Source organism: Agelaius tricolor, unplaced genomic scaffold (genome assembly GCF_023055355.1).
Source record: "Agelaius tricolor isolate 1412-34295 unplaced genomic scaffold, bAgeTri1.0.p SCAF_29, whole genome shotgun sequence".
NCBI classification, from domain to species: Eukaryota; Metazoa; Chordata; class Aves; order Passeriformes; family Icteridae; genus Agelaius; species Agelaius tricolor.
The window spans coordinates 1,085,704-1,110,059 of NW_027269289.1; the positions used below are offsets into that span (position 1 = coordinate 1,085,704).

A 24,356-nucleotide genomic window follows, 5' to 3' on the forward strand; every position below is an offset into this window, starting at 1 on the left:
CATCTATCCACATTCCACCTCACTCACCCTCCACTGAACACCTTAGCCCAATGAACAGATTAGCCATCGTGAGTAATTAAAAAAAAAAAAAAAAGAGAAACAAACAGATTTATTATTTTCAGGTTGGTTTGGTTTTTTTTTTTTTTTTACACCTGCCAGGCTGCACAAGACTCTGAACACAACAACAGTCACCAAATGTACAATAAACATACACAGTTAAATAAGAGATGGGGCCTGAGCAGTCCAAGAGGTGCAAGATCAGGGTGCGCAGGCTGGGATTGTTTTCTTTTTCCTCCAGGAAAATATAGAATCTGACCCAGAATGCCTCCAAGGGACAGCATCTCCAAACAAAACACAGACCTTCCAGGCAACTGAGAGGACTCTGGATTTACACTTCTGTGGGATACAACTTAGAGAGATCTTTGGGTTGCTCTGGTTTACAAACAATAATAATACATCCCATTCCTTCTGCACTGCAGAAATGGAGAAAAAAATCCGTGCAACCTTTGCCATCTGTGCAATCACTGCAGTTCCTTATTTTGGAAGGAAATTCTGTGGTACTTCCATTTTCAGACTTGCTTCTTTCACAGGCAATTCATTCAACTCGTGACACTAGGAATTACTTCACCTGGAGTCAGGCCAATAGCCCGAGGGTGCTGCTGCTGCTGCAGGGCAGAGAAACTTTGATGAGGAAAGATTTGAGTTCAAAAAGGCCGTTTTAAAATGGTTTTCTGTTTTAAATAGTTTTCACTTTTAAATAACTGGTAAAACTGTCCTCATTCATGGACCGTTCCAACAAAGGTGAATAGAGCAAAGTAGTTTTTAAACCCCACATGTGCAAGATCAATAATGGGAACATACCTGATGTTCATCTATTGTCAAACTTTTAAGATTCTTAAAATTGCTCCTGCAATCCTCTAGTATCCCAGTCTTCCATTTCCAAGTCTGCTATTTTCCTACTACTTGTAGCATTTCTGGCTTGTTAATAATTTAGCAGCAGCCTGAAATTCTCCCTACTCTCTTCCCACATAAACAACATTGCAAGGCTCAACATTGTAATTCCAAAGTCCTCAGCAACACGAATTCAAGTTACTGGGCATTGTGGTTGTTTCTCCACATTGCCACAGTGGCTGGGCTGCCAAATCCACAGAACGTAAGGTCACTCACTCATCACTGCACTTGACCAAACGGGAGCTCTGGTTCATGTTAATTCTACCCGGCTCATTAGTGCCTCAGTATGGTGGTACAGCAAGAGAAGATAAATCCTAGGAAAAAAAGTAATCCACATTTTGGTCACTTCAGAGTTACCTCAGAACACTTCTCAGCTGGCCAGTATTGGCCAACTGATTTATCTCAATACTATTTCCATGCCACATTAACAGATATATTAATTACCAAAGCCATGCCTGCTACAAGGCTTTGCCTACAAGGAACCAGATTTGCTCTTGTGCAGCCTGAGTGTGGAGTTCCCTCATGTCAAAGAGCTTTACCTCCATAAAACCTGATACCACAATGTGTAGTGCTTACTGACATGGGTAATGCACATCTGAATCCATGGGAATATCTATGGAAGAGTCCCATAATCACACTCAGTGCAGTACAAGAGAAAACAAATCAAAAAAACTTCTCAAGTTCTTCTGTCTCAAGGACCTCTAAGACACAGCATCCTTCTTTGTGTCTGTTTTATAAATAAATGTATCCTGATATGCACAGATGAGTTTTCCAGCATTGAATGGAAATTCAGACATACACAGCATATCCCACCAGGAGTCAATGGAGTTCTAGTCATGTTTTTGCAACCACCAGAATGCCTTAAACAACCAAGACAACCTGTGAAGAACTAGGTAAGGAAAAACACATTACATGGCCTTAAAGATAAACCTCTTTCCCTTTCTCCTGGTCCCTAAATGCAACATGAATTCTGTATGTAAGACCAGGCGCATCACATCTGGCAACCCTCATGGATGGCTTTCCATGTCCCATAAATAGTGGTCCACTAGCATGTTTCTTGTATGTTTCCCGAGTCCATGGTTGGTTGTATTCTGGAACTGTCGAAAGGAATTACAGTACATTGTTAACAAGGTTATTTGGAAAAAAAAAAAAAAAAACAACCAACTCTCCATCCAGTCTTGAAGAGGAGAAATATATTTACTTTGAGGTGGCCACAGAGATAGCAACCCTGTGCCTTCAGAGGAGTGCTCTGTATCCTCATTTTCTCCTTGTACAACTATCTTAGATCACAGCAGAAGCTACTGTGCAGGTTTAGCTGAGCTGCTTTTTTTGTTTTGTTTTGTTTATAGGCAAAAAAGCAATTTTCCCTGCAAACACTGGAGGGAAAAGAAGTAACAGTGGCTCTGTACTACCCTTAGGTGCTCCTAGGACTTCAGTCAGTTTGTTCCAAACAACATGGGTTTAAGACTGTGCTTTTCTTGCTTTCTGAAACTGCTGGGTAAAACAGGGCAGGGCAGACAGCACGTGAACAGTTCTGGGAGGGCTGGAAAAATAATAATTTAATGGACTGCTTCGGCACATCTTCACAGCTTCATTGTTCAATCCGTCCCCATAAAGGGACACCACGAACCACTGCTTGGCTGCTGCTGCTCCTTTCTGCAGGCAGTCTGCTCATGTGGCCCAGGGACATTCCCCATCACCTTGGCTGCTAGAAGCCACAGGAAGCAGTTCTGCCATATTCTAACAACTTACATGATGCTCTCCTGTTTAATGGCTCCTGTTAAAATATACATACAACAATCTGCCAGGAAGCCTTCAGTTAGGCAGGCTTTTTGCCATACAGCTGAAATAATATTGTTTGCTGGACACACTTCCAAAAAGGAAAAATAAGGGTCAGCAGACATGCCAAAAATAAAGTCCAGGGCCAGCAGAGGTTTCACTTCTCTTGTCCTTTTTCTTAAAAGCTGCATCAAAAGCATCCCAGAAGGATTCTGAGGGTATTTCGTGGTCACTGTGAAGTAAACCCTCTTAAAGCATTAACAAGAGCTCCAAGGTTTTAGTAGAAGGTAAGTGAGCATATACATTAAAACATATAGAGCCCCAGGGTACCCCCGCATCTGGGCTGTCAGGGAGGTGACAAGGACAAGCAAATGGCACCATGAGGCTCTTTCACTCATGCTCTGCTGAGAAAGTCCTGGGTTTGGAGATGTGCACTTCACTCCCGCCACTCCCGTTGGTGGTGGTTGTGATGATGTACTGGGTGGTTTGCTGCTGGTTGCTCGTCTGGGATTCCAAGGGATCTGTATGGGCTGTGGGCTGGGAAATGCCCACCTGAACCTCACTGGAGAGTGAAGAGCTTTGTTTACCATCCAGATCAGGCTGACCTTCAGATATCACGTAGTGAGTCTGCATGGGGAATACAGAAAATAACTAATAAACACCGTATCTTTTGTAACTTCTCTAATGGTCTGCTGCCAGACATTTTGGTGTGAGCAAGGAACTTACTTAATAAGCTCTATTTCATTTAAATGTATTTGACAGCAACATAACGCCTGTCTTTTGATTCTAAGGACATTGGACTTACTTGGCTTTTGGGTAATTTACAAATGGTTAAACTCATTACCAATTAGACAGTCACTATAGAATATAATAGCAATTTTCAATTGCACTATTCTGAAAGGTTTTTTTCCTGTATTCCACATGTTCTAGCAGAGGTTGCATTCCCAGTGACTAAGATCAACACAAGCCAATGACCTGTCTCCTTATGCTGGATTGCTTACAAGGAATAGCAGGAACTCTTCTTATTTTCTAATCTTACATATAACAGAAAGCTACTGAAGTGTTTCCAGAAGCTGTTCTCAAATTTGGTTTAATGGATACAGCTTAATCATAAATAATTTTAAGACTAAGCAGTACCACTAAATAATTTTGTTCTGCAAATGTGATTAAGTAAAGATGTTAAACTGAAAGGAGTCACACATACAAGAACCAGATAGCATGAGCCTTGTAAATGGTTACAATGCAGACTATACTGTGCAGTCTGCATCTCTTTAGGTACCTCCACTCTGTGTCCCAGTCATGATTTTGGCATTCTTTAAACCTTCAAGCTGAAGAGCTTTATGCTTGGTAATATTCTGGATGAAAAAAAGGCCATGATGATTTTCCTTACCTGAGTAACTGCTTTTACTTGCCCTGTGTTGACAGTGGTGACTGGGGTGCCCACAGCAGTCTCTGTGATCACATACTGCCCTTGGGGGATGGTCATCATCTGAATCTCTGATGCTAAAAAGTTGCAAATTGGATAATCAAGACCTTTAGTCAAACTCAAAGACAACCTTCAAAGATCATGTCTTATGTCAGAAAGATTTAAAGTCTGTGGGTATTGAATAGAATTCAGGTGATGGGCCTCAGTAGAATTTTGCCAGTTAATACCAGATAGAGATTTGGCAATTCATGCAGAGAAAACACATCCTGTTCTCACTACTCAAATCATCACAGAATTACCATCCAGAACTGCATGAGCATGAGAAATCATCTTCATGTCACGCTCCTTTTCCACACAATTCTTTCAAGCATGCATCCAAATTTGAACAAGTAGCTATCCAACACATGGATTCTTGCTGTATGCAAGTTTCTTGGAATAAAGGAACCCAGTGTGCCTGCCCAAAGTATGTACTGGATCAGTATGGATGATAGTGGAAGAGCTGGTACAACCATTTACATTTGTCTGAAGCGTTATCATCTTCTTGATATCTATGAATATTAACCACAAAGCTGAATGAACTCTGAAAACACTGTCCCATTTGGTAGCTGGAGACATGGGGCACTTGTTAGTCAGACACACTTGCCAGACAAGTAGTTAGAGCGACTGCTGACACTTACAGTAGCTCCGAAATGAGTTCCAGTTGCTGGGAAGATACGTGTGCTGGACTGAGGAGCCTTGCTGCTGCTGGAGGGCTTGGTTTGGTGTCGATGTAGTTGTCTGTATCTGTGAGGGGCTGAGCTCCTGCTGAGGTTGTTGCGAGGAGGGACTCAAAGGCTGACCCCCAGCCTACAGGGAAAAAGGAGTGCAAGTGTTCTTGCTGTAGTGAGGATTGCACAGCTCTATGCTGTCACAAACACGGCCTTCTCATTAAAGGAAAACACAGGATGGGTTCCAGAGCATATCAAACACAAGAACTGAACTCTCTCTCCTCCAACTTTCTTCACTCTATGGTAAATAAGCCCAGACCAGGAAACTGAAATAGTGATATTGTTGCTTGCCAAAGTGAGTCTGTGGCAGAGACCTGAGATTAGAGGCTAAATTCTACCCAAGAGCATGAAGAGCTGCACTTCAAATCTTTGAGGAATGCCAGTTTCCACTTACATCTTCCAACTGACAAACTTCATTTAGCTGCAAATATGTCTGTTTCCAATCATTTATCTCTCCTTTGTACATATTGTTGAGAGGAAAAAACACCCCACACCAAAAAACCCATACAACAAATACCAAAACAAACCCACAACAAAACACCCCCATACACCTTGAGACATCTGGGCACTGCTTGATGATCTCAATGCAAGAGTAATTTCATGTGTGGTCCTTTAAATGAAAAAGAAAACACTATGCCCTGCATCAGCACATGCAATATGCCAGCTGAGTAGGCTGGTAGGGAAAGCATTTTCTGATGAGAAGAGGGAAATACCTGTGATGATGACTGAGTTGCTGGTGATGGCTCTGTGACCTGGATGTGCTGCACCTGGATGGCATGTTGGGTGTATGTCTGGGGGTCATGGAGCTGCCCAACATCCACTGTGGAGTGCTGGGACTGGTGAGGTGAGGTAGCCTGGGGAAAAAATTAAGCAGAGTTCTTTACCTCAAATTCTTTACAAAAGCAGCCACGTAAACCTCTTCTGGGACACAAAGTCTGGAATAATGAAGTAGGAGCCTTAGTGGAGCACACCTGTTGAGCCTTGTTGAGTTTCTTTGCACCCCGGGAGATAAGGTACATTTAATAGATGTAATGGCACAGAGATGTTCTATCTCAGTGATACTAATGGAAAAGACTTGCCTAACATCATTCAAGCTGTTTGTGGCAGTGGCTGGACCAAACCAAAGGGCTCAAAAGCCAGGATTAGTATTAACCCCTTCTCTGTAATCACCTCTCTGTACAACGTATACCTACTCGAGATTTGCATATCCAATTCTGTAGTTTGACACAGCTCTGCATCAAGACAAGTGCTCAGAGGTTTTTAAAGGTTTTTCTGAACAACACTTGCTAATGATACCAATTGCAGTAATTGAATTACAAATTTTGGATATTTATAAAATTAAGATCTTGCTAATATTACCTGCAGGAATCAGTGGTCATGCTCTTGTATTGTTACAACAGCCACAGTCACTATCAACTGGGGCCATTGTTTAGGCCTTTATTAACCAAATTCATAATCTGATTTGATAATATGGAATTTCAGATTAAAATATAAACACATGGTAGTTTCAGCTTCCTCCAGTGGGTAACAGATTTCTTACAACTGCCTGAGATATGTTCCTCAGACCAGTTGTCCTAAGGTGACGTTATGATGCTTGTATCCCCATTCATGTGTTCGGTTTATGCTGGATATTATGTTCTGTGCCTTTAAGACTGGCTCTGAAGAGTGAAAGTTTTGTTTGGGTTCTCTTATCAGCCTGGCAAGACACAGAGACAGGGCATAGCTAGTGCGGCTTTTGCTTTTGCTTTTCACTTTGCTCTCTGGCTCTTGCTTCTGCTTGCTTTTGCTTCTGCTCATTAGTTAGTTTAGCTAAACAGTCCAAATTTCTTCCTGGACTGTTTCTCCTTTCCTTTTTTTCGACCAACTCGAACCTGCTCCAGACTGGGACCTTGGAACACCGAGAGTTTGCACCTTGTGGCCTGCAGCAGCTGCCCCAGCACTGGAGGGACTGAGAACAGAACGACCACCCCTGAGAGAGACTTTCTGAATTTGTCATCTTTTTCAGAGTGGTGTCATCTGGTGTTGTTCATTCTGTGTGCTGGGTGGTGCTGTGCCTATTAAATAAACAGGTTCTTTCCACTTCTCTCTGAGGAATCCTTCCCGAACCGGTTGGGGGGAGGGGCCATGTGGGTTTGGAGATTCTCTACCAAATTTGCCCTAAACCAGGACACCAGTTACTCTAGTTACACTCTGGTTTCATTTTTAGGAGGTTGATGAGCATTAACAGAATGAATATGCTAATAGATGCTATGAAGGGAACAAGCAACCACTCTCTGTACTCCCAAATTTTGGCTCTGACTCACTGAGGACAAGGAAGTACAAATCACTCTTGAACTGCAGAAAATGGGTCACCCACTGACCCACCTTTCCAGTAGCTGGAAAACATTCCTAGAGCAGACTTGAGCAAAGCTGCTCAGATAGGTAGAACTATGTCTGGACAGTGTTGATGTGTCTCCAGCAAGCTGACCAAGGCTGGCAGGACTATTTATGCCCATTGCAAGTGCTTATGAAGGGAACTCTATGCCTTATCAGTGGATTTATCTGTAAAAAGTAGCTACAGCACTTTTTGTAACTACTCCTTACCACACTTTTGTGTGCTAGAGCCCCAGGAACACACAGGCTTGGGAAGAGATCAAAAGAGAAGAGATCAAAAGCACAGCAAGATCCCCACCAGGTTACTCACCTGGGCCACTTGAACAACCTGCAGCTGTATGTGCTGAGGCTGCTGCAAGCCAGTTGTGGATTGAGACACAGGGATATACTGGATGCGCTGGTAATCTCCCTGGGGAGTCCGGTAATCCGTAGTGAGGGTCTGCGATATCTCTGTCATTGCTTGAGTCAGTAAATCTGTTGTCTGAGCAGGGAGAGAGAGATACAGATCATCATCATACTGATGTACTTCTTCAGGGCTGTAGCTCTTTTATCTACACTTATGGTAGATCTGGTCATTTTTTCACAAGAGCTTCATGTCCAGAGGTTGGGGTCATAAGTAGTCACCAGGGATCATCAACTAGAATTGCTGTCTTCTGTCTAAATCCTACTCCGGACCAGTAATGGCTAACTTAACATGTCATAATAAAAATAATTCTTTTCATCTTGTGACATACCAGTGTTCTGTTAAACAATGGAAGTCCTGTATTTGTGAAGAGCCGACTTGGTTTCCAAGTCAAAAAGTAATTTGCTGATATATTCCACCTTTCTTCCTCCCCTGTCAGAGTCACAACTGTATTTCTAATGTGAAAGTAATTTAGTACATAACTTAATCAGGTTTATGAAGCCAACAGCATCCTGATTAAATCTCTCAATTTTCAAGCAAAACAGTCTTTTACCCAGTCAGTCTTTAGATAAGAAGTTTTAAACCGTGATCAATAGGACTTTTAAAACTACATAGTATCCCACAGCACTGAAGGGCACATTTTCTAGTCTCAGCTTCACTTCAGTGGCAGCTGATGTATTAACAGTGGAGAGATCAGCCACTGGAGATTCATCGTGCTCAGAGCTGTGCTATCCAAAGGATTACAAAAAGATCTGACTCCCTGAACACAGTTTGATCCAGTCCTCAGTCACTGTTAAGCTTGTCCTCTTGATGCCAGGAACTGCATCTCTCACTTCAGGAGAAAATTCCCAGTGAAAATCCAGGAGATGTGTATCCCTGAGTTCATTATGTGGAGTTAGTAAGTCTGAATGAAAGAAGAAAATGGATTTGGGGATAAAAGACAAATCCCTAAAGCTCCAGAATGAAATGAACAGCTCCTGACAGTGCAAAACTGGACCACACAGGCTTAAAACCAGAAGTGATCTCAAATAATGTCCTAATACGGGTTTAAAAGTGGTGTCTGCCAAATAAACCAGGGTTACTAATACCAGAAGGCTCCTGTTCTGTGCGTTTCCCTGCACTGCCCTTGTGTGCCTCCAGTCCTTACCACAACAGTTTCTCCAGTTGTGTTGTCAGCGGTGAGAACAGCTGGCGTGGAACTGATGACAGCCGTCGCCAGTGGCGCATGGATCGTGTTTGGGAGCTGAGCAAACTCTGGGTGCTTCTTGCGGATGTGCTGCACCATCTTCGTCTGCAGAGAGAAGCAAAGGAGCGTTGGAAGGACAGTCAATAACTCTGCTCAGGGCCACGTGAAATACAACAGCCTGGCCAAACATAGCTTTTATGTTTCTCTCAGCAAAACAGCCTCAAGATTCATACTATGAGATCCTCTGGTCAACAAAGTTGAAAGCAAGGAACACAAACCTACTGCTGATTAGAGGTGACACTGAAGTATTGTCCTCAGCAGGTTTTTACCCCAATATTGCCAAATGTTTTATGACTTTTTCCAAAGGTCATCTTTTCTGTGTTTTGTTTCCCTGCTCATCTCCCCTGTAACTATCAGAGAGCAGTTTTCAAGCCTTTCCATTCATGCTCATGCTCTGGTAGCTTTTCAGCACAAACCCTCTATTCATGGAATCTTTTGGCCCTAAAACAACCAGACTGTGCCTGCACTGTCAGCACACAGACAAAACAGCACCTTGACTGAGAAGAAGAGAGGTCTGCTTGCGGACAGACAGGTGACGGAGACCATGGTGAAACAGCATCCCCAGGGAGAGGCTGTCTGAGGCCGGAAACCCCCATACCTTACTGCTGTATTGCTTGGAACAGTGAGGGCAGCACACTGGAGGGGTGGCAATTGTGCCTGTCAGCTGTGTGTGGGTGCTTAGCATAGGATCTGGCTCTCCCGGTCCTGCAGGACGCAGTTTCCGGATGCTTGGAGGTAGCTCAGCACCAGGATGGTTTTTCAGGATGTGTGCTTTGCGTTTGCTGGCACTCTTGTACACCTGCAGGGCAAAGATTTGGATTAAAATGGTGCAACCCTGGTGTCTGCACAGGAAACAGATCCCAGTTATCTTGATCTGGAAGGTCTGCATGTTGCTTTAGAAAATGCATTTAGTTAAATTCCCAAACAATTACAAAAAAAGGCATGAACATACACCTTCCAGTGTTTCACCAACCTGTAAAAGCAACTGACTCCTTGTGTAGCAGAGAAGCCTTTTGAGAACGTATTGTATGCCATAACCAAACACCAAAGCAGGACAAGGAGGTAAGAGAAAATTCTTCTTGCCATATTTGAAGATCATATGCCCAATGTTAATTTGTTATGACAGTTGATATCTCTACTTGACACAGAGCATCAAACTGTTTTAGTTTAGTGATCAACATAGTTGATATAGTTCTTTTTTTGATTTAGTTCTTTTTAGGCACATCAACAAACAAATACTATCTGATAATTAAAACTATTTTTTCTCCCCTCAAACAAAAGGAAAAGAGGCATCACAGAAAGACATACTGAGGATAAAGACAGTCAAAAATACACTCCCTAGTAAATAAAGGTCCCCAGGCATAAAAGGCAAAGGAGAATAAGAGCAAGAACCCAAAGGTACTGCAGAAGCAGCTTCAGGCTCCACTGACCACTGGAACATGACCTAGTAAGCAGCTACAATAAAAGATGCTAAAGACTAACTTTTAGAAATGCAAGAGTACTTACTGGCCAGGAATTATACGCAGAAGCATACTTAGTCCTGTGCTAACACAAGCCTAAGAGTCAGTGACTGTCTACTGGATAACAGTACTCAAGTTTTCCAATGCCAAGCACAGCAGAAAGGGGAAAACTACAGCTTTCAATTAGCATTCCACTGCCTTGACCTAAGTGCATTTTATTGTCTTTTTCTTTTTACAGTACTGCAGGAATGTTGCTGGCAAGCACCTCAGAAAAGCTACAAACCCCGCCAGAGATTTCTACGCAGAGACAAATTGGTTGCATCCAGGACTGGGACTGAGCTATCCTCCGACGGGTGACTTCCCACACACCTTATCGCAGTATTGACAGAAGTAATCTCTGTTGGGTTTTATGATGGGCAACGTGAGCTCTGGCACCTCTTCTATTTTCATGTCTGGATGTCTCTTTGATAAATGATTCACCTTAGGAGAAACAGAGGACAAGAACATATTACAGCTGAAAGCCAAACGATTGGTGCTTCTTCCAGACATGGGTAACAGCCAAACCAAAACTGAACAATGCAAGCCAGCAGCACTGGAAGCATTTGCTGCTGCAAGGGTTATTGTGCACTCATATTTAACTGCTGAAGGTAAATGCGGTCTTGCTAGGTCTCATTTACAGTTTCTCTAACCAAAATTAAATAGGAAGGGGTGAAATAGTTTGCCAGAACTGTCTTGTAGGTGATATCTGAGAGTGAGCTAGTGTGAAGGGCCTCTGCCCAAATCAGAACCCTCATGAAACCTTAGCAAACAATCTCTTGCTGCAGAACAGCCTTTATCCAGAGGCAGTGCCAAGACATGGCCAGAAGAGGACCTGGAGAAGGGGGAGAAACAAAAAACGAGAAAGACCGCCAGGAAAACAGAGGCAGTAAGGCTGAACAAGGCAGTATTTTCAGCTCATGTCCTGTTAAATACAGTACACATCAGACAGCATTACTTAGTGTTGAAATATGGTACTGACAACCTGATGTACACTGCAGGCAGTAAACATGTGCAAATTTGCTGAAGAGGTAAAACACACAGGTTTAAAAAAAGATTGATCACCTCAACTCAGCTACAAAATTTGCCAAAATTTGTTTCATAGCATCCTGGCTGGATAAGACCAGATTGGACGGGGCTTGGAGCATCCTGGTCTAGTGGAAAGTGTCCGTGCCCATGGCCAGTAGGTGGAATGAGATGAGCTTTAAGGTCCCTTCCAGCCCAAACCATTTTATGATTCTTGTGTTCCAACACTGGAATTCCATCTTTATTCCTTACCTATTCATCAGAATAGAGTAGAGAGGCTGTAACAGCACCCAGGCACTCACCAACATGCCCCTGCGGCGGAAGCCCATCATACAGAGGCGGCACTTGAACATGAAGCTCTCATAGTCAGTGGACGCGATCCGGGGCTTGAAGGTTTTGGAGCGGCTGATCCGATCAGCCTTCTTGGCCTCCCTCTCTGGGTTGTGCATCCTCTGCATGTGCTCTCGCAGCTTGTCCTTCCTCTGGGAAGGTGAAATTGAGGAGAAAAATGTCAGCAACATCACAGAAACTACCATACTACCTGTTATGCATAAGAGCCACAGTTTGAGTTGTTCAGGGATCTCTCTCCAGAGAGGAAAATTTTCCTCTCAGAAAAATGTGTTCCTTCACCCAGAAGTATCTAGCCTCTCAGTGTCCCATCACAAACTCAGTGACAGGAAGCAGGCTGCTGCCACCACAGTTTACCTGGCTCACAGTCTGCTCTATCTGTTCCAATGGGATTTGAAAAGGCATCTGGATGACATGTGCTGACAAGATGGATGCCATAGACACAGGCATCTTGGCCAGGAACATTATTAATCCACTGGCACCAGCAAGTTAACTCAACTGTTACAAACAATGTAACCCAAACACCTGTCAATGGAGATGTATGATGTCCCAGTTCTTAATGAGCAGATAGAAAGTTCCTTTGCTATTAAATTATTAGGAATAAGATCTGTTTGAAATAAGATGCTGAGGTGACTTTGCCCCTTGACCTTCAGAAATGGATGTCATAGCTCACACAGGACACCAAGCAACGCATGCAACTCACAGGCAAGTCTAGTGTGTTTACACGTGCTATTTTCTTTCACCTTTGAGAACGTGAACTTATTCCCTTGAAGGAGGATAAGCAATAATTTTTTTTATACTAGTAATGATCCAGCCAAGAGCCACCTCACCTTAAACTGCTTGCCACAGGTGGAGCACAGGAAGTCTTTGCGGTCTGAGTGCCGCAGCATGTGGAGTCGCAGCTTGTCGGGGCGGCAGAAAGCCTTGTCACACTCTGTACACTGGTAAATCTTCTCAGAATGGAAACTGCGCACATGTTTCTTGACCTAAAATGGCAGATCACAGAAAAATGAAGTTTACTCAAGAGAGAAGCGAGTTGTAACACACTAGGAAACTCTTCGCAATATGAAAGAGAAGGAAAAGGTTTTGAAGGTATGTAATATACTTTGGTTTAAAAAGTATTTGATCAGAACAGTTGATATCTCAGCAATAGTTTCTATGAAGCTGTAACATCTTTATTACTCATCTGGGTGAGTGATTTGATTTCCTCAAGACTGAATCTTGAAGGCATCAGCTATTGCACAGTTGAACTTAATGGGCAGTGAAAGTCCAAAATGTACCATTTGCACAGAATCGCCCTTGAGTAAATAAATTCATCTGAGGTTCATTATCTTCCTTTTATTTATAAGAAACCAAAACATAGGGAATAATTCCTTTCAATCAGACACAATGAGCTTGTAATTATAATTGGCAAAGAAAAAAAAAAATATTCAGAACAGCATTTGCACACCATTACTGAATGGCAATTACTTCTCCATACTCTGGGACTATCCTTCACCTCTTCAGACATCTAGAGGGGTATTTTTTTCCTCCCCCCAATAAAGGAACTAATGAAGTTTGACATCTGAAATGAAAGCACTGTTCAAGAAATGGATCATTAATTAAATCCTTATCATCTTCTAATACTGATCATACACAGAACAACTTGGCATCTCTACCTGTTCCACATAGAAGGATTTCAGTAGGCAGCAGCTGACTAGTCTTAATTATCCACACAGCAAGAAGAGAAAAAAATTATTGTTAAATGTCAAAAATACAACCGAATAGCTGGAAAAAAAGCCATGGGACTTTCAGTCATTTGCATTGGGAAAGTTTACAGGGAATTAAGTTGCAGTACAGCATTTCTGAATCATCGACATTCTTCCTTGCTGAAGATTTACAGAAGATAAAGGACTTCTTCCAGGATGGAATTATTTTAGTGAAATCACTTTCCCCCATCCTTTCCTCTTTAGTCTAGTGGGTAGTCTATCTGTTCTTATTCCTGATCTAAACTGGATATCTACATTTCAGTTTCACTCAGGCAGCTCAGTAAGACACATCAATTTCTTTGTCCCTAGGAAGGATAATGAATATGTGCACGGTCCATCTCAGTTTTTTCTTACTGAACATGGAAATAGAATCTTTAAATTCTACTAATGACCTTGTCCAAGTGCTCAGCATAGTGCAGAGTAGCTGCATTACTCACTGCTCCAGTGCAGTGTGCAGGGAAGGAGAATAAAGTGCCCAGCTGAAGCTCAGGGGGGAAGTCAGGAAGCAGAGTATCCTGATGTGTTCTGGCCTTTCTTCGAGCTGTTCAAATGAATTATCCTGACAGAAAGCAGGCAAGGCATTAAAGATGTAAAACCCCTCAATTTTTTGTTCAGAGTTTTAATGAAGAAGGGCAAGGTCTGTTCAAGTACAAGCTGAATACAACAAAAGACAATTCCTTTTTGTGCCACGGAGATGTAGTAGTCAGGACCTCTGCTTCAGGAATTTCTTAGGAATAAGGCACCCACCCTTCTGCAGTACAGTGCCTTCTAATGACAGATTGAAGCGTCACATCTGATGACTTAGTGGACAGAGCACTTCAGTGTCATAAGACAGTGTCTAGCAGTGGTGTGTCACTCTTCCTTTTCAATTTCTGAGGTGGACCCCTGCACCTTGTGAGAATGAACTGCTGTGCAGTTACACATGGAGAGCACTGAGAAACCCACAGCCTTTCTGAGAGACCCCCAAAGTAGTGCTTCAGATCAGTACAGCATCTCACCTGGATAAAATCTGGGAAGCGTTTCTTGCAGGTGGGGCAGGTGAAATAGCCATCATTGACATGGATGGCCACGTGATCCTTAAGGAGATCCAAGCGGTCAAAGGACTCAGGGCAGAAAATGCAGGAGTATGTTTTCTGGTCCATGTGGAACTTCATGTGGCTCTCAAGGGCACCGCTGTTGATGAAGCCCTTGTTGCAGATGTCACAGGTCAAAGGGCAGTTCCCTTCCCGCCCATGGAACCGCAAGTGCTGGTCCAGCTTGTCCTTCTCCCGGAAGGCCTTCCCACACTGCAGGCATTTGAACGGGCGGAATGATTTCCGGATGAACAGGTGTTGCAGAGCTGCATTCTGAAAGAAGCATCCAAGAGACCATTAGCTTTCATTACCATGTATAGATTCCACATCCATATATATTCAGGATTAAATATACCAGATAATTAGTGAACCTAAACTTCAAGAAATTATTTTCCATCATATTTGGCCTCCAATTTACAGCAGGGGAGGCTGTGACAGGCAGAAGCCAGGGGAAACCTCTGCAGCTACACCCTGAGTTAGTGGAACACAGTACAGGAGTTTCCTCTACATCCCTGATTTCTTCTGATTTAGCTGACTTTCTTTAAGCATGCAATTTTTCTGTAAAATAAAACTAAGTCCTCTCTGAAGCACAGACCCGAGCCTGAGAAAAGCTGCAATTCCAGCTGATTATTTGGCATCACATCATAAGTTCAGCCACCACACAAAGGAATGGTGAGCCAGCACTGTGTGTTTCCCTCAGAAGCAGGGCTTATGAAATTCCACAGCCCATTACAAGATCACCTTTTGCATCAAAGATCACCACAGAGATGTGCAGCAGTGGTTTAGCATTGTCTGGAGAACTTCCAGTGGAACATACATTCAAGAAATGCTGGTCTGAACTTTTTTACTATTGCCACAAAGAAGAACAGAGTTTCAAAATATGATGACAAAGGCAGAATGGCAGCCTTATCAGCAGCACATAAGACCTTGTGAGCAATTCTCCGCTTCTACTGTGCACAATGTCTCTTCTCAGCCCCTATTTTTTTGGTGTGTGTTTGCCTTCACTCTGCCTTTTCTGTAACATTTCATGATTGTTCTCTGTTTTCTCTCCTTACCCTTCAGATAAATGTTATAGAGCCATCCCAGTCCTGACCCAGTACTCTCTGCTGGAGGAACAGATGCTGCTGGATGCACTGCCTATAGAAAGAGGGAAGGAGGTCCTGCACCTGCATTTCAATATTGGATGAGAACTTTCATGTTGGATAGTTGCAAAGCTGGAATTGAGTCCTATGAAATCCCCCAGCACATTGTCACCCATACTGCACTCCAAGTATACTGCAATGCTCCATTCCTCTGCAAGAAGTCTAAGCAATATCCACTCTTCTCTCAAATACTTCTATAAACCATTATTTATTGATGTCTTTTTTCACATTAAACACAGAATCTACATCATGATAGTTAGAGAAATAATGTGGAAGAGCATAAGTTTAAGTTGCATATTAGGAAGAAATTTTCAGCTGTGAGGGTGTCGAGGCCCTCTCACTGGCTGCCCAGAGGAGCTGTGGATGCCCCATCCCTGGAAGCACACAAGGCCAGATTGGATGGGGCTTGGAGCAACCTGTCATAGTGGAAGGTGTCCCTGCCTATAGCAGGGGGGGTGGGACTGGATGAGTTTTAAGGTTCCTCCCAGCCCAAACCACTCAGATTCCACTAGAATATTGCTGACACTTCTGCACACAGGTGTTCCATATGACCCACTTCTCCATGAGACCCATTCATGACTTCTGCAAACAAATTTCCTTGGTTTCCTGTCTCCTTTGCTTGTGGGAATGTGGCAGGTGACACAACTGACATTTGCTGTGTCTCTTAAGTACACACCAACAGCTGACACTGATTAAGTAAAGGTATGAGCTCTTCTGCTGGAATGAGGGAACAACTTGGGAATACTGTGAATGCTGTGCTAAGAATTAAATTTATGAACCTCAAAGATCCTTTTTCACCATCTGAAATGCAGAGGGAAACCTAGACTTTCATTCCAGAAAAGAACAAGAGAGCAAATGTTTTGCTACCAAAAAAAATATTAACACTTTAATACAGGAGCTCCAAATAGGGCTTCCCAGGAGTTGTCATCATCACGATTCTCCATTTTACAAGTGGAGACAATGGGAAACGGGGATCTGCTCTAAGTCATACTGGGAATTGGAAAGACAGCCATGCACTGTGCAAAATCTGATGTGCTGCTTGGAGTTCAAAAGATATAATTGTCCCCTTAACCACAGGGAGATGCTAATAAAACATAGGTGAAAAGATGTATATTTCAAGTCCTGAATTGCACTATTGAATTTTGATCACTGGTACCTTAGCAGGGAGCTGACTGCTAATACAGCAGGCCAGACTCAACATAGCCCTGTTGTTATCTCAAGGGCTACAGAATGTGAAGTGTTTTACTGCTTTTTGCCTAGATAATCTATCAACTATTAAAACAGAACCAAAGAACTAAGTGTTGTCTCATTAACTTGTAGTATTGATCTGGCACAAACAATTGTGCAAACAAATCTTCCAAAACTTTAACACTGATATTATGGCTCTTCATCCAAGTAATTTACTCCTATAAAATCCACCTTAAATCTACAAAGAACTGGCATGAAAAGAACTGGAAAAATGCAAATTGTTATTCAGGTAACACTTAGTTCTGGACACTGGTTACCTAAAGAAGAATGAATGTGACGATTTATGGTGCAGGGTCAATCAGGGAAACACTAAACAGGAGTTGGACCAAACAACATGGAAGGCAGTGCTGATACGTACCATTGGATTAGATACAGGAGAAACCCAATGAAACAAAAACCCAAACCTACCTGCAGCTCCAGCTGAGCAGGCAGCATTGAGAGAGAAAAAAATACTTATGTTATGCAATGGACTTGAGAAAACAGAAGCCTTGACTTCTGCAGGTGACTACAAGGGCTCTTCCAAATAGAGTTTACTGCTTTGAGGTTTTTGCCTCAGGGAACACTAAACCGATCTTCCAGGTTTAGTCTGTAGTTAGTAACTGCTCAAGGGGAGTTAAAAGGGCAAAGATAAAAACCACAGTTAATCTTGAAGATGTTTTGTGACCTTTCCTGTTTTCCTAGGGCTCAATAACAGGGATGCAATGTGCACTGTAGAACCATAGTGAGAACAGAATGCTTTCAGCAGAAGGGAATAATTAGGTCAGGATGACAACAGGATAGGGAGAAGGAGAGTAAAAAAGTTAAGGAGAAGGGACTTTTTCTAACCTCATTTTACTGGCTGTGCTCCATTTTACACAACTACTTGCATTTCATTCACCATGAAGGAAGTGACTGTGCTTTCCAAATCGTATTCCTATCCCTCCTGTTTCTGGCATTAGCACACAGACACCCTACATACTGCCCAGAATTGAACTAAAAACAAAGATTCATTTTGACTGTGGACTACAGTGTTCTTCTAATTTTCTACAAGAGTTCTTCAAGGATGCGTGTATCTCTTTTCAATACTAGGGAACCCCCCAACTGCCATAGTTAAGGTCTGATCTCCAAGGAAACCCCACAGACTCTAAAGCAGACGCTAAAAAGTGAACTGATCCTATCAGGACTTGAACCCTGGGGCAGGACAAATCAGTGCTTCCACCTAGCATGAAAACACTCTCAGAGCACCACTGTCTTAAGCCTTAGAAAAGCTGAAGTAATTCACAAAGAATGACTGGTTTTGAAAACTAAATCCTATCTAATTAATAAGGAAGAATAAGAGATGCACAGGTTTCAGAATCATAATCAGAAGTCAGGACTTTTTACTTGTTCTTTGGAAGTGAATAATGTACCACATATCTAAAAACCAAATGTTTGCTTGCTTTTATTATGAAGTGCATGTTATTGTAGGCAGGTGCTGTGTGAATGTTCAAAGGATGATTTTTTAAAACATGATGCTTGCTTGTAGCAGACTCCATGCAGCTGGCAAGAGCTCCACGGAGGATTGAGACTTAACAGTAGGAGCTGCTGAGTCATGATGACACAGCAAAATAAGCTCCTGTCTCTGACCCTCCGCCCCATAGCCTTATCTCTATAACCTCATAGGTCATTCTCCCTGACCCTTACTATTGGACAAGTTTGGATCCCCCTATGCCCTATAAAAAGGGGCTGTTTTAGCCCATTCGACAGAAGAAGAGCTGTCGCTGGAACCCTTCACAGACTCCCCAATAAACCATCGCTGTGGAACACCAGGACCTCTCCTTCTCTGCTCTCGCGTCTGCTTCTGCCTCAGCCAAAGGTGCCCCAGTGAGCAAGCAAAGAGCTGAAATCTTAAGAGAGCTGATAATCACTAAAGAGCTGGCAATCACCAAGCTTGCTTAGCGTAGCCTGCAGCGGCTGCGAGCTGACTGGGTATTCGGGCACTCTGTCCCCAGAGGGATTGAGCTGTCCAGACTACCTTGCATTGCTCGATGATAAGGCCAAGATCGAGGCTTTATTATACTTGCTGGTTTAGTCTTATCTCAAGTGCTCATTGCTCACAGTCTGATGCAATATGGAAAGATCTGTGCAATCATCCATCTGCCATTCTGCCAGTGCTACTGGCTTGAAACATCTCCAGGACTCTGCTGAACATGAGCTGCCAGATAAAGGGAAAGTTCGGAAGACTTGAGATACAAACATATCACTGAACCACCACTGCACTCCTCTAAGCTTTCATCCATTTGTGATGAATTTACAGAGAACAAAAGCAAAGTCACAAGACAAAGAAGTAACTTCAGAATTTCTGTCCTTTTCTTCCTACATTAATTATTTGAGAGGATCCTAAGTTCACATCTTGGGTTCAAAAGTTCAGGGAAATGGGCAATGCTTTCTTTTCTTTCTTGAGGATGCTGTAGCACACTATAAGGAGTACATCCCCATGCTCTGTCAAAACTTCAGCATCTCTCTCTGTACTCTATTATACACCCTTCAAAATACATTCAATAAAAAAATCCCACAAGATTTTAACATATGAAAATGAAATCACTGGTAGAAACTTGTCATTCAGAGACTGCAAGCATTTTGTGTGGTTAAAGACTGTGCAGTCTTAATGTGCCCAAGCCGAACTCTTCCTTCAAGACATGCCACAACATTTTTGGGGTAACACCACCATCAGTCTTGCATATATATGTATTACTGTAAACTGCAAGCAAAATTTGGTTCAACATCTTCCTACACAGAATACTCAACATTTTTCTAATCCTTCCTCATCCCCTAAAAATGAACCCTTGCCCCACTGCAGCTGTTTCTTTCCTTAATCCAAAGCTAACACATGGAAGAAAAAGATTTTAAGCTAAATAAACTGATCTCCTAGTTACAAATATTCAAGGATTTGAATTTGTGCTTGAATCATTTCCCACCCACACAGAGTAGAGAAAAACCAGCTCAGCCAGTTGACATAGAGCTCAGGCTCAAAGTGTTTGCTTTTAACACAGGTTTTGCTCTCAAAGGCAGGGTTTTCTACCCCAAAAAAGGAGTTTATCACTAAGTATCATCATCATCTAAGTGGATCCAAACTGAGGTTGTGGTTCCTCTTCGGCAACTATTTGCAAGAGAGTTCTGAGAGACACAGATGGTGCTGTGAGCAAGTCATTAGTATGTGCCACAGCACCAGGATTCTGTCAGTTTGAAGCACCCCTGCCTGCCAGTTTGGATGGACTGTGTTTCCATGCAAGAATTACTGTGATAGAATTCAATCAGCTCCAGCTCCTGACCAGTTCTCATTAACACCTATGAGATACTGGTCCTTTATTTTGTCTTCCTCTCAGTGCAAAGAAAACTGCTATGAATGAGATGCTTTATTTGGGATTTGGAAATGGATCTGACAGTGAAAGGAGGACCAGCTGGCCCTGGCAGGCAGGCCTGGCATTCCCTGGGTTACAGTGGACATGATCCCTCATCCTCTGTGCTTACCCTGATGCGCTTTGCTCGCCTCATGTCATCTGCTGTCACGGAGCTCTGTGTGGACACCGTGTTCCCCTCATGCTGTGGCTGTACATGGAGCACGTGGTTTTCCTGCTGCTCCAGTGCTCCCTGTGGCTCTGTTGGCACTGGAGTCTGTTCCTGCTGCTCCAGCCCATTCAGTGGGGCTTGTCCGGCCTCATCAAACTGTCCCTTGCTGGAAAAATGCAGCAAGTCCTGAAATCGCAAATCATACAACCAGTGATTATTCCCCCCACCCACTGAAAAACACTTTTGATAGTACTCAGCAGACAACAAGATTTGTACATATTTAATCAGAAACTATAAACAAAACAGCATAGTGTAGTGTCTACACTAACTCCTACAGTTCTCCTACTGTGTCCACTGCTGCTTTTGGCATAATCACTTTCACCTACAGCAGTGTCACCCAGAGCACCAGGGAGGCAGTGCTGCAGGTGGGTGACTCTCCATGGGCCATCCCTCTCCCTGACCAGCCACGGTCACTATGCTTTCTTTCTCAGCATTCCTACTCACCCATTCAACTCAGCAACAATGATGCAGTAAATAATAAAATGCAATAAATAATAAAAACAGAATAAATTCTGGCAGCAAAACCAATCAGCATTATCTGGCTGATTAGCCGGATAATAGCCAACAAGGCTGTTCTGCACTCAGGACTATTTCTGCTTTAACCAAGGCGACTAGTGCAGACCCAGGAAAGAATTTCTGTCTCATGGAAACTGTTGTCACTTTGAAACACGGTGTGTCATTTTGCACTGTCTTCTCCTTTCTAAAGAACTATCTGGAGTGCGAAACTGGAGAGTGACAAACAAGGTGATCACGCTGGGCACTATGTGTTTTTTTTATCCAGTTTCAAGCTCTGCACGCATCACTTCCATATATCACACAAAGCGGTTTTTCCTCCCCTTTTGCATTAGCATAATAGGGAGGTGTTGTGAGCAGGAAGCACATGCCCAAAGTCTACATTCTTTCCCTGTGAGTTCCAATAACTCTTCTGGAGTGGAATTATCTTCTATTACATAAAAAAAACCACACAGATCCTTATTTGACACCACATAATGCAACTGAAGAAACTTAAAAGCACAAGCTAAGAAACAGAACACCAGAATTAATTTTGAATTTTGTCAGTTGAAGGCTGGTGTTGTCAAAACACAAAAGCGGGTGTGGGAGAAGAAAACCAAGGAATGAGGCCCTTAAAGACTGTGAGTGCTTACCAGAAAGAGACCCTTAGTAAACAATACACAATCTCAGTGTCCAGCCCAACTTGGGTGGCAAGTTTCCACCTTGCTGACACTCAGCTGTGTTCTCAGCATCCTGACTCTCCAGTTCCCAGGCAGAACTCGTGCCCAGCTTTAGCGAGGTGAGCAGACCTCCAAGGGCTTAGGGCATCATCCTATCCCACTGCACAGACATGTGTGAGCCAGCTCTGCGCCATGCTCCAAGCTGGCAGGACACAAGCTACCTCCAGTCCAGAGGCCACCCACACACTGGACTGTGCCCAGCAAGTGCCATCTCCCCAGAGTGAAGGGTTTGGAACCAGCATTAGGTTTATTTGTCTAAATGAGGCTGGCATGTGTCATGTCAGCCTGTAGAGAGGGTGAGCTCATAACTGCCTTCACCTAATGCAGCATTTAGGGCATTGCAGCAGAATTCACAGGCAGAGTATACATTCCTCCATCTGAGTCAGCACAGAGCCGTGACCCAGTGAGGAGCCAGAGGAAAATTACCACTCCAAATATCAGCTTTCAGCTAAGTGATAAACCAGAGCACTGATCCCTTCTGTCACTGCTCATAAAAGGACTTAGTGGTAACCTAAGCATGGTCACCATCAGAGAATTTAGTTTTTTACTTAAATGCATCATATTACATCTCTGCAGAATATAACCAACAGCTACAAGCAAAAGAACATTTTGCAATAAGCCTGCCTACAGGAGGCCCTTCTGTTATTATTAAAACATCATGGAGAATCATATCTCAAACTGATTTAATTCTACCAGCAACAGTTTTAAGAGCAGGCTGATCTCACATTCCAGAAAGGACAAATAGGAGCCTAAACTCCTATTACAGTTTTACTGTCTAAATTACTTCTGCGAGGCTGCTAAACTGTCACAATAACCCAACCTCACTGCTGAGTGCTTTGGAGTGAAACTTGCTGCAGAAATCCAAGTGATTTTACAGGTTTTATAGTAGGGAAGTAGTGGGCTCTCCTGGCAGAGAATTCCAGCTAGAAACCAAGAATTACTCATGTGTAAGTCCAAAGCACACCTTCAGTTTGCACTGATGCCCCAAATTCTTTTAGTCAAGAGTCTATTTAGTCTATTTTTTTCCCTCCATTTCCAAAAATATACCTGTGTTCCTTCTTCACACTTTTCACCATTTTCACTGGTTACTTCTATGCGCATAAATTTGGGAGGGCGCCCAGGGCGTCTGCCTGGTCCGAATCTCCTCTTTCCTCGCCCACGACCTCGGCCTCTGGTTCTGCAGAATACAGGAGTGCTCCAGGTTAGATACAAAAAAAGACTAATTTGGATTCTCCACTGATTTTATGCTTTCTTTTTCAGCATTCCTACTCACCCATTCAACTCAGCAACAATGATGCAGTAAATAATAAAATACAGTAAATAATAAAAACAGAATAAATTCTGGCAGCAAAAACAATGGGTTTCTGCCTGGTATCTATTTCTTTTGTGCTTTATGAGAAGCCAATGTTCAGAACACATTAAAATTTCTATCAGGAATCATGGGACCAAGAGGACTACTTGCTTCCATCCAGCCCTCTGCCATGGCAGACTTCTTCTAACACCCCAGTTTATGTTGTGCTGAGAAGCATTTTCAGCATGCTGGAACAAGTTCACAAGGACACCCATTTAAAATCTGAAGCCATAACATTCCTCCCCAAAAAGCACTCAGCTGTTGATGTCAGGCACTAAACAGAAGGGAACAATTTTGCGTCAAAAAAACTAAACAAAACAGAGTCACTTGCTACATTTCAGGAGAAAGAAGGCACCAATATCTTCTGCTCTGTGACAGGTGTTTGTAGATTCAGTTTTTAATAAGTCAGGATAAACTATCTTGCCAGTGGCACAATGAGACACTACAGAAGCCTTGTTTTCCAAGCTCTGTTATTTCTGTATCTCTGAGAAACATAGTTTTTCAATACTGTGATAATGAAACATTACAAATATTTAAAGTCATTGTCAAAAGAAAAACAAACCAAAAAAACTTTACTAATTTCAACAGTAGCTTATTTCTCTCAAGGTACTTGTTTCACCGAGTCTTAGACCAGTCAGCCTCCTGCTGCCATGATTTTCCATTCTGGTGCTGAGCTGATCTCTCCTGAGTTGGTCACTAAGCTTTGCAGGACAAAGCTCCTCCTTTCTGCATGTTTGGGGAAGCACCACAGTGATCCACAAGCAAAGCTAAGGCTGTCAGTACCTGCTGAAGAAGTCCAGCTTCTCGTCGTGGGAATTGAGGTGCTGCTGGAGCTGCTCCGAGCTCACGAAACGCCGATTGCACTCGTAACATGGCCAGTTCTTTTCCTGCTCCCTGAGCACTGTCAGAAATGTCAGTAACACCATTTCACTCATCACCTAATTTTTTTGCCCCCAGCCTCTCTATCCTCTGTGGGTCAGATTTCTCCCCTGAAGGTTAGACAGGCTGCAGAATACCCAGCCCTGCTCTGCTGGTCTTTGCTTTTATATCCTCTGCACTGTGCCAAGACCATAGCTCATTACAGAGACACAAAGATCACTGGGGACAATTCTCATGGCGTATCAACACTGTTAGATATTCAGCGGGATTCTGAAATTCA

General features: G+C 42.9%; 1 protein-coding gene across 14 annotated transcripts in view; it reads right to left on the reverse strand.

Annotated features, from left to right (window-relative positions):
• Nucleotides 1-76: 76 nt before the first annotated feature.
• Nucleotides 77-24,356, reverse strand: part of PRDM10 (PR/SET domain 10) — a 45,974-nt gene continuing 21,694 nt past the window's right edge. For all 14 annotated transcript variants that reach the window (XM_071449508.1, XM_071449516.1, XM_071449509.1 and 11 more), the window contains 14 exons: nucleotides 23,981-24,098; nucleotides 22,894-23,023; nucleotides 20,516-20,740; nucleotides 14,562-14,909; nucleotides 12,646-12,801; nucleotides 11,770-11,949; nucleotides 10,775-10,885; nucleotides 9,544-9,744; nucleotides 8,847-8,990; nucleotides 7,607-7,777; nucleotides 5,637-5,777; nucleotides 4,834-5,002; nucleotides 4,121-4,233; nucleotides 77-3,357 (listed from right to left, as the gene is read on the reverse strand). In XM_071449508.1, coding sequence (XP_071305609.1) covers nucleotides 3,121-3,357; nucleotides 4,121-4,233; nucleotides 4,834-5,002; nucleotides 5,637-5,777; nucleotides 7,607-7,777; nucleotides 8,847-8,990; nucleotides 9,544-9,744; nucleotides 10,775-10,885; nucleotides 11,770-11,949; nucleotides 12,646-12,801; nucleotides 14,562-14,909; nucleotides 20,516-20,740; nucleotides 22,894-23,023; nucleotides 23,981-24,098 — 2,444 coding nt within the window. In that variant the 3' untranslated portion in view covers nucleotides 77-3,120. The remainder of the gene's footprint in view (nucleotides 3,358-4,120; nucleotides 4,234-4,833; nucleotides 5,003-5,636; nucleotides 5,778-7,606; nucleotides 7,778-8,846; nucleotides 8,991-9,543; nucleotides 9,745-10,774; nucleotides 10,886-11,769; nucleotides 11,950-12,645; nucleotides 12,802-14,561; nucleotides 14,910-20,515; nucleotides 20,741-22,893; nucleotides 23,024-23,980; nucleotides 24,099-24,356) is intronic.